The sequence below is a fragment of the Motacilla alba genome, chromosome 13 (assembly GCF_015832195.1).
Source record: "Motacilla alba alba isolate MOTALB_02 chromosome 13, Motacilla_alba_V1.0_pri, whole genome shotgun sequence".
Taxonomy (NCBI): domain Eukaryota; kingdom Metazoa; phylum Chordata; class Aves; order Passeriformes; family Motacillidae; genus Motacilla; species Motacilla alba.
This window is the reverse complement of record NC_052028.1, coordinates 17994980-18009516: the sequence shown is the minus strand read 5'-3', so window position 1 is coordinate 18009516 and position 14537 is coordinate 17994980. Positions and strand designations below refer to the sequence as shown.

The window sequence follows — 14537 nt, the reverse complement described above, 5'->3', positions numbered from 1 at the left end:
CGAAACCTCTGTGAGCCAGGGCTGAGCTGGAGCTGCTGAGCCAGACTTGGCGCCAAACACAGAAGTCTCTTGCTCAGCTGTCTGGGGCACAGAGGTGTTGTTTGGGGGAGCCCGTGGGTGTGTGAGGGGCTCCCAGGTGCCCTGTCTGGGTGATGCTGCAGCATGGGGTGTGGGTTTGGTGGGTGCTGTCTGGGCTGGCATCCTGGAAGACAGACCCTCAGCGGTGTTCCAGCTGCACCAGGGCCAGTTGCTGCATTTTGTCTTTTCTCGTTTGCTGAGGCAGCTTTCCAGTCTGTATCTGGGATAAAACTCATGGGGAGGGAGAGGGGACAGCTCAGGTTGTGTGTTTGTGAGGCTTTCTCTGCTGGCACACACCAGAGCTAACACGCAGGAGGAACCAGAGCAGTGCCCAGAGGGTGGCCACAGCTCAGGCAGTGCCATGGCCCGTGAGCGCAGCCGTGGCCAGCACGGGGCCCTGCCCCGAGCCCTGGGCTGCAGCCCTGCCACTCCTGCTCTGCAGAAGTGAGAGGGGCAGGGAGTGCAAATGGCAGCAGAGAGCTGGCAGCTGTTGTGGCCAAGGGTTGTTCCATCCTGCACCCAGTGCTGAGGCTCCAAGGCTGCAGTCATTCTTCCAGTTCCCGGCTCCTGCTGCTGGAGTGTGGCTCCCCGGGCAGTGGGTGAGCACCAGTTGGGCAGTAATTGCTGTGGAATTAACCTCTGACATTCTTCTAAAAATAGGCCAAATAAATCCAATCATTAGCAGCTCCCGCCTGCGTTGCCTCGAGGGTAAACACTGCAGATTAAAGCGTGTGCAGTTACAGGTCTCTGTGTGTCCCCTGGCCTCTCCTGCCACTGAGCCCAGAACCCTGGAGATGGTACCCCGGTTCGTGGGGAGGGGCAGTGGTGTGAGCGCAGTGGCTTTTCAGCTGATGGAGGGCTGAAAGGCATCGCTTTAATGGGATACCCACTAAAAACCCTGGGAGGCGATGGCAGGTTCAGCAATGTGCAGGGGAAAGCAGCGATTGTGGATGTGGTCACCTGAGCTGTCCTACCTGAGAAGCTCAGGGAGAGAGGACAAAGGTGTCTTAATTTGTCTGCTCCCTCTCCTCTGAGGGTGACAGCAAGCCACCCCCCAGGCAGAGGGTGGCACAAGGGCCAGGAGGCAGCAAGCTCTGCCCAGCAGCCAGGTGCTGACATGCTGGGGGCACCACTGGCACCAGGCCCCCCCAGGTCCCAGGAATTGATTGTGTCACCCCAAAAGGTGTGGGCAACTCCCCAAGGCATGAGGGGAGCATGCTGTGCCGTGCCATGCTGTCCTGTGCCGTGCTGTGCCGTGCTGTGCCATGCTGTCCTGTGCTGTCCTGTGCCGTGCTGTGCCATGCTGTGCCATGCTTTCCTGTGCTGTCCTGTGCCATGCTGTGCCGTGCTGTGCCGTGCTGTGCCATGCTGTGCCATGCTTTCCTGTGCTGTCCTGTGCCGTGCTGTGCCATGTTGTCCTGTGCCATGCTGTGCCGTGCTGTGCCATGCTGTCCTGTGCTGTCCTGTGCCATGCCGTGCCGTGCTGTGCCGTGCTGTGCCATGCTGTGCCATGCTGTGCCGTGCCATGCCGTGCTGTGCCATGCTGTCCTGTGCCATGCTGTGCCATGCTGTGCCATGCTGTGCCGTGCCATGCTGTGCCGTGCCATGCTGTGCCGTGCTGTGCCGTGCTGTCCTGTGCTGTCCTGTGCCATGCCGTGCCATGCTGTGCCGTGCCATGCTGTCCTGTGCTGTCCTGTGCCATGCTGTGCCGTGCTGTGCCGTGCTGTACTGCCCAGCCCTGGGCCCTGCTGCTGAGAGCAGCCCTCAGGCTGCAGGAACACGGGCACAGTCCCTGCAAATCCCCCTGGGGCTGGGGCTGGGGCACAGGCCAGGGCAGGGGGCCATGACAGCATAATGCCGAGCCCGTTTAGTGGTTAAGATGATAGAAAAACAGGGATTTATGGAGATGCCACAGGGTACGATGGGGCATGTCGCTGTACAGGGCATGGTGCTTCCTGGATGCCTGTGGAAGTCAGGCTGCAGTTACTGAAATTGTCTTTGTCTTCTCTTTACCAGCTGACATCATCTCCACAGTTGAGTTCAACCACACTGGAGAGTTACTGGCAACAGGGGACAAGGGGGGCCGGGTTGTGATATTTCAGCGTGAGCAGGAGGTAAGTGCCAGTGAATGCAAAATGCCCATTTTATCCTTTTAAGTGAAGTGTCCTGCTGCTCCCTAATCCGCCTGTGTCACTCCTAAGCTCAGGGCTCTCCTGGTGTACTACAAACTGAGAAACAGCTATTAACATCCGCGGGGCCAGATTTCCTCCTGCCAAACACCTTCCAAAGATCACATTGCCTGCATTCCTCTGCTCCAGGTGTAACAGGGGTCAGGCAGCACATCGGCGTGTGTGACGAGTGCCCACCCTGGAGATGACACCACCCCAAGAACCCCTCAAGCCATCAAAATTCTGGAAAGTGTAGATGGATGCAACAATTAAGTTTCCCTTCCAAAACTTTGCTCAGGAAGTGCTAGCAAATGCTTTGTTGGAAGCTGGAGGTTGTGCCTGCTGGAGAAGTGTGTGTTCGGCCCTCAGCATGGGCTGGTGCTGGCGGGCACCCTGCCAGCCTGGCTGGGAGAGCTGTGCCAGCTCCTGCCACCTGGGACGGCCCCCAACATTTCCAAAGCTGTCCCAGTTAGCTGCTCTGCTCTGAGTCAGCAGGACTGTCCTCAGCTGTGCTGGAAGGAATGCATCAGACCCGGGCATGAGACAGGTCATGGTCCGATGATGGTTTTAAATTTTTCTCAAAGTTAAGACTTTAAAATTATTTCTACATACAGTGAAGAGAACTCAGTGGTTAACCATCACATGTGCAGACACCTCATCAGCCTTTCCAGCACTAGTTCATTTCTCCTTTTACTCTCATTTCATTATTCTACTGTTTTTCCTGAACTTTAGGCCTCCAGCACCATTCTGAATGTATCCACTGAGTTCAGGGGGACGTGTGGGGCTTCACCCACCACCCAAGCCAAGGCTGCCCATCCTAGTACTTGTAGCTGCTGCCAGCAGCTCTTCTGTGGCTGGGTTCAGCACCTGGCAGGAGCTGGCACTCGCTCCCAGCTGCTCACCAGGGACAGACAGTGGGGTGGGATCCATTTCTGCTACGTTCCCTCTGCGTTCCCCCTCTGTTTCCACTCCATTCCCTCTCCATTTCTTCTCCATTCCCACTGTGTTCCCATTCCGTTCCCTCTCCATTGCCGCTCCATTCCCTCTCTGTTTCCGCTCCATTCCCTCTGGATTTCTCCTCCCTTTCTCCCTTCCCCTGGTGTCAGCGTGGCCGTGCCGGGCGCTCAGCCCTGCGCTCGCCGTCACCGGCCCCGAGCGCCCCGAGCCAGCTGCCAGCGCCTCCAGCTGCTCCCTGTCCCCGCAGAGCAAGAACCAGCCCCACCGCAGGGGAGAGTACAATGTCTACAGCACCTTCCAGAGCCACGAGCCAGAGTTCGATTACCTGAAGAGCCTGGAGATCGAGGAGAAGATCAACAAGATTCGATGGCTGCCGCAGCAGAACGCGGCGTACTTCCTGCTCTCCACCAACGGTACGCGGCCCCGCTGCCCGGGGCTGGCTCCACCGCCAGGCACAGTCTCCTCTGTGTGTTCACTCGGGGAAATAGTTATGAGGAACTGTCCCTGCAGGGAACACAGGTGTCTGGGGGAATGGCCTGGCAGAGCTCAATCCCTGTGCCCCAGGTGTATTTCACGCAGGTGTAATCCCCAGGTGTGAAATCCCCAGGTGTATTTCACGCAGGTGTAATCCCCAGGTGTGAAATCCCCAGGTGTATTTCACGCAGATCCTCCCTTTGAGGGAGAGAGGGAGGCTTCTGCCCTGACAACAACTTTTGTTTTTTTATTCTCAGGATCCTGGGATTTATTTTTTTTTTAAGAAAAACTGCAGGTGTTTTGTTTCAGTTTGCAGTCAGGTTTGGCTCAGCAGTTCCATGTTATGTTCTGATAAATATCATGAGGATCTAGGAATATTACTTGGGATGAATGGGACCTTAAGATGGATGTGACTTAATTACTTCAGGGGAAAAGGAGGGGTCTAATTATATTCCATAACCAACTTACTTTGTGTTATAGAATTGACTCTATTGATCATTGTAATAAAATTCAAAGACTTATTAAACTCATTTGGGGGAGAATCATTGAAATGAAATGAAGATTAATTATACAGCATAATGTTCTGTTAATTGAGTTTTTAAATAGTTTTTTGATTAACAGGGATATTACCCTTCCATTTGGGTGGTGTTCCACATGCAGGCAGGTTATCAAAACAATTACTTTGGAAATACTCCTGTGTTATGCTGTTTCTTTTTGTTCTTACTGATACACTAACATTTTATAGTGAACCCCCCCCCCAAACAGAGCATGTTAATAAAAACAAAATTAATTGGCACTGCTTTGGAGTTGCTGTGTAAGAGAGAAAATGAAGATGGATGATGGGGTTTGTATGAAACCTGGTGGAAGTGATGATAAACTATGGATGGAGTCCCTGCCGGGAGGGAGCCAAGAAAACACCATTATTCAGAATAACCCCACGTGCTCCTGGTGCTCTTCCTGCGGGGCCTCTGTGGCACGGGGGGGATGCTGGGAGGAGACAGGGAGCTGCCGGGGTGGGTCCTGCTGTGTGCTGGCTCTGCACAGGTCTGGGCTGGGCAGTCAGCGTGGCTCTGGGTGAGCCACTGGCACCCTGTCACGCCTCAGGGGCACATCCAGGGCCGGTGTGCCCTGCACGGCTTCATTCCTCTGCAGGGCTCTGCTCCAGCAGCCTGCTGTGGGCACGGCTACCTCTACCAGCACTTCCAGCAGTGGCACCGGGGCACAGGAGGCTTTTCCAGCCTCGGCACACCCGTCAGTGGGCGGCTCAGGGAGCAGCCCCCTTGATGCTCTCCTCTGTCCTCCCCCAGATAAGACTGTGAAGCTATGGAAGGTCAGCGAGCGGGACAAGAGGCCGGAGGGATACAACCTCAAGGATGAGGATGGCCGTCTCCGAGACCCCTCCATGATCACCGTGCTGCGGGTGAGTGTGGGGCGCCGTGGGGCTGAGGAGCCGCTCCCTGCGGGGTCTCGGGTGAAAATTGCTGCTGGTGTCACCTGTGTGCCCTGGGGCTGCAATGCCATCGTGCCCTGGGACCTGTGTGCCCTGGAACTGCAGTGCCATCCTGCCCTGGGGCTGCAATGCCATCCTGCCCTGGGACCTGTGTGCCCTGGGACCTGTGTGCCCTGGGACCTGTGTGCCCTGGGGCTGCAATGCCATCGTGCCCTGGGACTTGTGTGCCCTGGGGTGCAGTGCCATCCTGCCCTGGGCTGCAGTGCCCTCGTGCCACGCTCGGTCGGTCTCGAAGGGCATCCTCGTGCTGTGACCGGAGCACAGGCGTGGCAGGGGACGAGGGAGCTGCCAGGGATGCCCGGGCTGTGCTGGTGCTGGGCAGACGTGCTGCCAGCAGCGTGTGTGTCCCGGGTCTGGCACCCCAGTGCCACAGTGTGCTGTGCTGCCCCACAGGCTGGGCCCATCCCAGTGAGGAGGCACAGCAGGAGCTCTCCCAGCTTGGAGCATTCCCAAATGTAGTTGCTGCTGCTGTAGGAGCAGAAGTACTTCCTCCAAATGAGTTTTCCTCCTGGTCATGACCTTAACCAGACCAGACCAGCTTGTAATTTATTAACACCCTGTCAGAATTTGCATTTTGAGTACTTGTGGATTTTATATTTGCACATATGAAATGATGACTATGATTGTGCTTACCTCACTTTATGGGTCCCAGTTCCATTGTGCATGAAGCCATTGAGAGCCCTGGGCAGGCAGTTAGTTCTTGTCCCTGTACAGGGTTGGTCCTGGTGACTGGCAGCATTTTTCTTTACAGAACAAGAGAGCATTTATTTCATGTAGATGTGTATCTGCTGTTATGTTTCAGGCAGCATTTCCCGCCTAGCGTGGTGATACCTGACAGCCCATTGCAGAGGTTTGCTCAGTGCCTGGCTGTCAGAGCTGGGGCTGTCAGCCCTTGGCAGGCTGGGAGGCAGGATTTGAAAGGCAGCAGTGTTAAGGGTGTTATCCCAGGTGGTGCTTCCTTCTCTGTTTAAACACGCTGGGAAGGCCCTGGGATTTCTTTCTCCCGTGTAGAAAGTCATACTGAAATATCAGAGAACCCAACAGGGTTGGAGTCCACTCACTGCCTTGAAAGTTTCAGCCTCTGCTTTGCTCTGAGCCCGTGCACTCCTGGCAGCAGCTCAGGGCTGTGTGGCTGGAGGAGCTGTTTGGTGCCTGCCACTGCTCTGGGGTCAGGCTGCCCTTCCTGCCCTGGGGAGAGGCCGGCGGAGGCACTGGGAGCTCTAACACGTTTTAAGTGCTCGGTGTGGTGCTCACTGCTGTGTGCTGTGCAGTGCCTGTGGTCCCTGAGGATGGAAGATTGAGGAGTCTTCCACCAACCCCCTCGGATCTAATGTTTTGATGATTTTACTCAGGCAGATATTTACAGTAGCTGTAACCGTTTTGCTGCAGCTTGGTGTAAATCTGATGTGTAATTGTCCTGTGATGGGTATGCTTTAAATTAAAGCCACATCCATCCATGGTTTAATTTTCAACCACAGAGAAGTGAAAAAAGGGTTTTAATGCACCTTGCTGCCATAATTTCTTATCCATTTGGCTTAATGGTTTAAATGCACTTGATGAGCATCATCCTCTGAGGAATTTCTAACCCACACAGTGCAAAAAGAATATTTGACTCTGCTCAGGCTGTGTGGTGAGGTGTTTGCTGTCATTAGAAGAGCTCTGGTGATTTGAATAGCCCCCAGTCTAATAGCTGCAGCCTTCTGACCTCCTGTAACTGCCTTGGTGTGCTCCCGAGTACCACTCGCTGTACCTGAGCCTTGGGACATGCTAGGAGACAATTAACACAGGTGATGTCCAGGGCTTAAACCTTTTCAAAGAGAGGATGTGTTGGCTTGGGTCGCTCCCAGGGCAGGGCAGTCTGGGGTGAGAGCCCAAGCGCCCCTGCCCCAGTGCTGTGGGTGCTTGCTGCAGGCTGTGCTGCTGCTGCTGGGGGTGCAGTGGCCAGGGCTACTCTGCGCCTGTTTCTTGTGTTTGCGGCTGTCACAGAGCCCTCTCTGAAGAGCTGCTGCCTCACTCTCTCAGTTCCATGACAAATCCTGGATTGTGTCTCCCATTTTGTGGAAGCACTCAGGTTTCTGCCCCTGTGCAGTTTCCCGGGGAGGCTGTGCTGTGCCCACTGCGTCTGACTCCCCTGAGTCCCGGAGTGGCTGTGATGGGAGATGCCTTGGAGCAGGTTGGCTGTGCTGCTGCTGCTGCCTTTCTGCCTCAGCAAGGAGATTTGCCTCTTCTCCTTGCACACATTCTGCAGAGCATTTCAGTGACAAGGCAGGGACAAGAGATGGAAACAGCAGCTCCGTCAGCTGCGTGGACGAGCAGTGAGGCAGCAGCTTTGTCCTCCTGCAGGAAGGTCCCTTCTGCATGTCACAGGGCAGGTCAGAGTGACAAAATTCTGAGCAGTGTGAAGTTATCACTTCACACTCTGAATTCTGCCGTGAAAATAGTGTTTGATGCTCGTTTTGTCTGCAAAATGCTAAGCTTGAGGTGGCATTGGGCGGCCACAGAATGGAACTTATGTAGGTAGGAAATGAATTCTGGAGAGTGTGCCTGGAGGAGCTGAGCTGCTGGGGCAGGTGGAAAACTCACTGGATTTATCCCTGAGCACTTCTCTGCTCCCTGATTTGCCAGGGAGCGGATTACAGTTTCCTTCTCGGAGACTCAGGGCTGGGGTCAATCCGAGCTTCAGCTTGACTAATCCCACTCGGCCAAATCCTGTGGAGCACGCTGAGCTGTGGCCGTGCTGCTGAGGAGCAGGGGCTGGGCTGGGAGCAGGGCAGCGCTGCTGCTGGGCTGGCCTGGCACTGCCACGGTCAGCTCTCACCAGAGGGGGTGTGTGTGCTGCTGTAGGTGCACAGGGGTCATGTGTGCTTGGAGGGAGTCTTCAGCACGGGGTACCTGCTAAAAGCAGGAATCAAAATTAAGACTTAAGTTGTTTTAAATGAAAAGTGACTGGCATTGCCCCTCTTCCTGAAAACAGAAAGTAATTGAATTTATTGGTGTTTTATTTTCTTTGACACAGTCTTTCTGTGTATTTGATGTGCTTTGTTAAGCTGAATTACCATTTAATAATGGGTGTGTGTGTCACCAGAGCCTTTCCTGAGATGGGCTCTGGAGCTGGAGCAGGGGTGCACAAGGAGGTCTCCGCCGTTCAGGGTTGTTGTGGCAGTGCTGATTGATCTGGGTGGGTTGGGCAGAAGCTCACTTGGCCTGTGCCTGCTTCAAAAAGCCACAAGAACCAGTTCCAGTTGCTGTCACATTGCCCCGTTTGTTGGTGTCTCCACTGTGGCTGGGGCCTGGCTGGGCAGCTGCTCTCCTTGGCTGTCCCGAGCCAGGGTCCCCTGGGCTGCAGCATCCCTGTGCTGCTGGTGGGGAATGAGATCACTGTCTGCTCCCAGCAAACTCCTGACTGCTCCTGCCCCAAAGTTTCAGTGCTTTCAGGGTTAAATCCTCATTGCTGATCCCCTTAAGCAGGAGTTTGCAGCATGTGGGCACGCTGGTTTCCATATTTCTGTGCAGATTCTTGCCACTGCAGCAGATAAAATCCCTGCTTTAGCAAACCACTCGTGTATAACCAGGTTTGTCCCTCTTGTGGGGTTTTACCTGGTGGCAGGCCAAGTCTCAGACATAAAAAAAGTCTCCCCAGGACTTGGCTCGGAAGTAACGTGTGGAGAATGTTCTTGGCTTAAGAGTTTGTTGTAGCTCTCTGGTTGAGAGTGACTGCGAAGTAGGAATGAGCAGGGAATTGTGCTGGGGCTCTGGGAGCTGCAGGTGCCAGCCGGGCTGTCAGCCCAGCCTGGGGACAGGAACTAGCCCAGGGTCTGACTGCGAGCTGTGCTGGGCCACTGAGTCATCTCGCTGAGCAGGAGCCGCTGCCCAAGCCCTCGCTGTGCTTGTTCCCATGCCCAGGCAGGCCCAGGGCAGTCACTGAGCCCTTTCCCTTTGCACAGCCCCCGCGCTCTGCCAGTGCACTGACAGCCAGTCCCCATGGTCCCCGTGGTCCCGGTGGTCCCCGTGGTCCCTGTCCCCTGCCCCAGCTGGCTGAGCAGGATCCAGCAGTGCAAACGATGCCTCGCTGGCCGAGTTGGGTGCAATTAGCGCAGGCTCGTCACGTTAGGCTCAGCTCTGAGCTGGCAGCAGCAGCGCTCTCGTGCCACTCGAGCTGGCCTCACTCCCATCCCCACCTCTGCAGCCAAGGGAATCTCTTCAGGAGCACACACATCATACCAGTGATGGAGCAGCTGGAGGAAACACCTCGCTGGCGAGCAGGAGCATGGGCTGGCACACTCCTGTGTATTGAGTTGCCTTCAGAGCACGGAGTCCAAAGTTATCACTGGCCCCACTCCTCACACACGTGGTCCCCTCTGCATCTCCCCACTCCCCAGTGGGTTATGCTGATTTATCTAAAGGCAAGCACCCACAGCTCTGTTCCTGGTCCTCCCCTCTGTCCCTTCTCATCTCTTAGCTCCATCACTTCACTGTGAGACAAATGCAAAAATGTTTAAAGAAAAAACGTGGCCTGGCTCTGTCAAGCAAGGTATTTCTGTCAGGAATGCTCCAGGAATTTCAGATCTTGGCTAACAGTGACAAAATGAGGCAGAAGAGGTTCTTTGGTTGTTTTTCTGTTTCAAATCTGGAACAGTTGCTGCCGCAAGATCAGAGCCTCGTTTACTGGGCTCTCATTGCTCCACTGTGCTGTAACCATCCTGGAGCCTCTCTGAAAATTAGATGGCCTTTGGTCTGCTTGTCTTCTGTCATACCCGTGGGAAGGCATTGGGTTTCCCTGGAGGAGCCTGTTAGCAGTGAGTGGATGGAAGCACTGGCAGCCAGAGCTCAGAGGGGCCCCGTGGGGCCATCCCCCCGTGCCGGGTGCTGCGTGGGTCGGGGCAGCTGGCTGGACCCTGTCCCTGGCTGCTGACGCTCTCTCCCCACCCTGCAGGTCCCCGTGCTTCGGCCCATGGACCTGATGGTGGAGGCCACTCCCCGGAGGGTGTTCGCCAACGCACACACCTACCACATCAACTCCATCTCCGTCAACAGCGACTACGAGACCTACATGTCAGCGGATGACCTGAGGATAAACCTGTGGAATTTTGAAATCACAAATCAAAGTTTTAGTATCCTTTGGTGTGTGTGGCTCTGGGGACAGCCCTGAGTCCCAGTGAGGCGCAGCCCCAGGGGAAGCAGCCGGGCTGTGCCCATGCCTCTGGGCACGGGGACAGAGCGGGCAGTGCTGCAGCTCCTCAGCCCCACACCCGGTTGTGGTGCCTCGCTGCAGGAGCTTCACCTTCTGCAAGGCTGGCAGGAGCTCAGGAGTTATAAATACTGCTGCCTGCTGTGCACCTGACTGCAGAGCACTGGAGGTCCCCCGGCCCGTGTGTTGTTCTCAAGGCACTGCCCTCTCACCTGTGCTGTGCCGCTGGTGGGATGCCAGGCTGTGTCCACACGAGGCATCCAGCACTGCCACGGAGCTGCTCCCTCCACGCACAGGGCTCAGCTGGCATTGCCACCCTGCTGCTGTCACCCGGTGTGTGGGTGACACATTTCTGAATTTGCCTGCAGGGTCTGGTGGGGCAGGCAGAGGCGGGGTGGTCTGCAGGTGATGGAGGAGACAGGTGCCTTGGGGAAGGTGGAAGCAGTGTTGTGCCTTGGGGAAGGTGGAAGCAGTAGAGGTGCCTTGGGGAAGGTGGAAGCAGTAGAGGTGCCTTGGGGAAGGTGGAAGCAGTGGTGGTGCCTTGGGGAAGGTGGAAGCAGTAGAGGTGCCTTGGGGAAGGTGGAAGCAGTAGAGGTGCCTTGGGGAAGGTGGAAGCAGTGGTGGTGCCTTGGGGAAGGTGGAAGCAGTAGAGGTGCCTTGGGGAAGGTGGAAGCAGTAAAGGTGCCTTGGGGAAGGTGGAAGCAGTAGTGGTGCCGTGGGGATGGTGGAAGCAGTAAAGGTGCCTTGGGGAAGGTGGAAGCAGTAGTGGTGTGGTCCCGTTGCACCCTGCAGCGGTGACAGGCTGCCAGTCACTGCTCTACAAATGAGGTTGCGACAGTCACGCTTGTAACAGACACACTGGAAATAATAAACAGGGCACGAATCATTGATGGTATTTATATGGTGTTTCCTGCTGAGAAATCCCTGGGGCATGATTTAGGCAGATGGAGAGGATTTTGGCAGTCACAGGCGTGTGGCTATGGGAGCTCTTAGCAGCTGCAGGGGAGTGGGGCTGTGGTGCCTGCTTCCTTGCAGGGATGACAGTGAGGAGTACAAAGTCTGTGACCAACCTCAGGGAGTTCACACGGCCCCAGGGTCCTACATCGGGGTTTTCTGTTGGTTGTTGTGCACTGGGCTTTGCTGCCATTGCTGTTTTCAGTATGGTTACTCACCATGGCAGAATGTTGCACTAAAAGGCATTTACTGAGTGGGGCGTGGGGGCAGGTCAGGTCTCATGCGCCACAGAGGCTGTGGTACCAGGGCTGGGACTGCCAGCTTCGCAGAGACACGCCGGATCTTGGCCTTCCCCCGCTGGCGTGGGCTGGTGCCACTCCAAGCTGCAGTGTTGCCTGTGTTGGGCTGGAACGCGCGGTTTGCGGCTGGGGGCAGCCCCGGTGCCCAGAGACATCCTTGACTGGCCCTGCCAGACATCGTGGACATCAAGCCGGCCAACATGGAGGAGCTGACGGAGGTGATCACGGCGGCCGAGTTCCACCCGCACCACTGCAACACCTTCGTGTACAGCAGCAGCAAGGGCACCATCCGCCTGTGCGACATGCGCACCGCGGCGCTCTGCGACCGCCACGCCAAGTGTGAGCCAGCCCCCGGGCCGTGCGGGACGGAGGAGGGGGTGCAGCCTCCCGGTGCCCCAGCGCCTGTTCCCCTCTGCCCCGAGCCCCGGGCTGCGAGCCCAGGGCCCTTCCCTCGCCTTCAGGGCATCTCCGGGCTCGGCCTGCCCGGGCCCGGGAGCCGCAGAAGGAGCTGGTGCGGGCAGGGCAGCGCCTGCTCGGTGCCAGGGAAAGTAGGTTTGTTGTGTAAGAGGGAATTAGTGCTCAGAAATCCTTTCCATGAGCTCAGTAGCCCAGATCTGCTTCTGCAGCAGGAGCAAAGCCACACAAAAGCCTTCAGCCCAAAGCAAAAATAGCTGGCCCGAGCCCCTGCCCTGCCCGGCCACTGGCTTTGGTTCACAGCTGCACCCAGGGACTGGGCAGCACCAGCTGTGTGCTGGAAGCCCCATCTGGCATCTCCTGTGTGTGTCTGTGTGTGCTGGGACCCCATCCTGGCATCTGCTCTGTGTGTGTGTGTGCTGGGACCCCATTCTGGCATCTCCTGTGTGTCTGTGTGTGCTGGGATCCCATCCTGGCATCTTTGTGTGTCTGTGTGTGCTGGGACCCCATCCTGGCATCTCCTCTGTGTGTGTCTGTGTGTGCTGGGACCCCATCCTGGCATCTGCTCTGTGTCTGTGTGTGCTGGGACCCCATCCTGGCATCTCCTCTGTGTCTATGTGTGCTGGGACCCCCATCTGGCATCTTTGTGTGTCTGTGTGTGTGCTGGGACCCCATCCTGGCATCTGCTCTGTGTCTGTGTGTGTGCTGGGAGCCCATCCTGGCACCCAGTCATGGCCCTGCCTGTGTGCTGGGACCCCAGAGCCAGCAGAGCCCCGGCTGCTGCCAGTGCAGGCGCCGAGCAGGGGCTGTGGCCATGCTCCTGCTGCCATTCCAGAGGCACCCAGGGACAGAGCCCTCACAGGGAGACCAGGGCCTCATGACTGACCTGCTGTGAGCAGCAGACACATGTCCTGGGTTCAGCTGCTTTCTGCCTGCCTGAGATCTTTGTTTTTTCTTGTTGCTATCACTTTTTATATGGAAAAGGCCTCCAGGTTTCTGCTGGTGGTGAAAAGCTGCAGCTCTGCGTCCTGCTGTGGGCAGTGCCTTTTCTGCATTGTAGAGATCATTCATATGGGCACTTGAGACATTTTTCCCACTATAGAGGAGCTCCAGGACTTGGTGGGGGGTGATAAACTAAGCACACGTGGGTGCTGGGTACAGCATCATGCAGGTGCTCTCCCCCAGAAGCTTCCTGCCAGGACAGGGTGGCAGTTCCCTGGCCTGAGATCAGGGAGCTCCTGCCTCAGCTAATGCTGGGGCTTGTTCTTTCCTCCTGCACAGTTTTTGAAGAGCCCGAAGACCCAAGTAACCGGTCATTTTTTTCTGAGATCATCTCCTCAATCTCTGATGTCAAATTCAGCCACAGTGGAAGGTACATCATGACCCGGGACTACCTCACTGTCAAGGTGTGGGACCTGAACATGGAGAACCGGCCCATTGAGACCTACCAGGTGAGCGTGGCACAGCCAGGTGCATGCAGCCCTGGGGCGCCCACCGAGGTCCTTCCTGAGCCACACTCTGGGCCACTGGCAGGAGGGGCAGGCATGCCCCTGTGGTGTGGGAGCTTTATGCCCGTAGATGGTGGAAAGCAGAGTGGTTAAATGTGGGCTCAAGTGGCCTGGTGAGTTGTCACCATGTCCCCAGGCTGGAGGTGGGCGAGGAGAGAAAGCCCGGGTGCTGGCAGCTGGGAGAGCCATGTGGGAGGCCTCGTGCAGAGCAGTAGCCCTGTCACTGTCCCCCTTTGCCAGGGGTGTCCCTGGCACTGCCCAGGCCGAGTGCAGAGTGTGGCTGCAGGTGGCTGTGGGAGGGCACAGGATGCCAGGCAGTGCCCGGGCTCGGCCGAGTGTGGGACACACCCTGTGAGCCGGGCTGAGTCTGCCAGTCCCTGGGCTGTGCTGGCCCCTGCGGGGGCTCATCCTGTCCCTCCACCCACAGGTCCACGACTACCTGCGGAGCAAGCTCTGCTCGCTCTACGAGAACGACTGCATCTTTGACAAGTTCGAGTGCGTCTGGAACGGGTCTGACAGGTGAGCACGTGTGGCTGCTTCAGCCCCGGCACGCTGGCTTTGGTTTGGCCCGAGGGCAGCCCCTTGCCTGGCCTTTGGCTGGGTGCAGGCTCTGGGCAGGTGCAGCAGGGATCACCTGCACCTGCAGTCTGTACCCAGGTGGGGATGTCTGAGGGTCCCACTCTCTCCTGGACAGAATCAGTCCCGCCTGTCACCCACCACTGGAGGAAGGTGGTGATGGGTTTAGCTTCAGATTGCCAGAATCTGGGGATAGTGAGTATCTGGGTGTGACTTACACCGAACTAGGTGGCAGAAGTGTGAGAGCCCCTGGCAGGGCTGTCATGGCTTTTGTCTGAGCCATCAGAGTGAGCTGACAAAGCACGGCTGGGCCTCAGAAAATTCCAATGCTTACCCAAATCTCATTGTGCCTCTGAATGTTCAGTCTTGCTCTGGTCACCAGCAGTTTGCCTCTGAGAAGGTGTGAAAATC

At 56.6% G+C, this 14537-nt stretch overlaps 1 protein-coding gene and 1 long non-coding RNA gene across 3 annotated transcripts in view; both read left to right on the top strand.

Annotated features, from left to right (window-relative positions):
- PPP2R2B (protein phosphatase 2 regulatory subunit Bbeta) overlaps window positions 1-14537 on the top strand; it is a 61517-nt gene that overhangs the window by 46501 nt on the left and 479 nt on the right. For both annotated transcript variants that reach the window (XM_038149908.1, XM_038149909.1), the window contains 7 exons: window positions 2095-2192; window positions 3451-3616; window positions 4985-5097; window positions 10121-10298; window positions 11803-11967; window positions 13324-13493; window positions 13978-14069. In XM_038149908.1, coding sequence (XP_038005836.1) covers window positions 2095-2192; window positions 3451-3616; window positions 4985-5097; window positions 10121-10298; window positions 11803-11967; window positions 13324-13493; window positions 13978-14069 — 982 coding nt within the window. The remainder of the gene's footprint in view (window positions 1-2094; window positions 2193-3450; window positions 3617-4984; window positions 5098-10120; window positions 10299-11802; window positions 11968-13323; window positions 13494-13977; window positions 14070-14537) is intronic.
- Window positions 3623-4203, top strand: LOC119706347. Its single transcript, XR_005258509.1, has 2 exons — window positions 3623-3767; window positions 3811-4203. It is a non-coding gene; the product is annotated as an uncharacterized LOC119706347 (long non-coding RNA).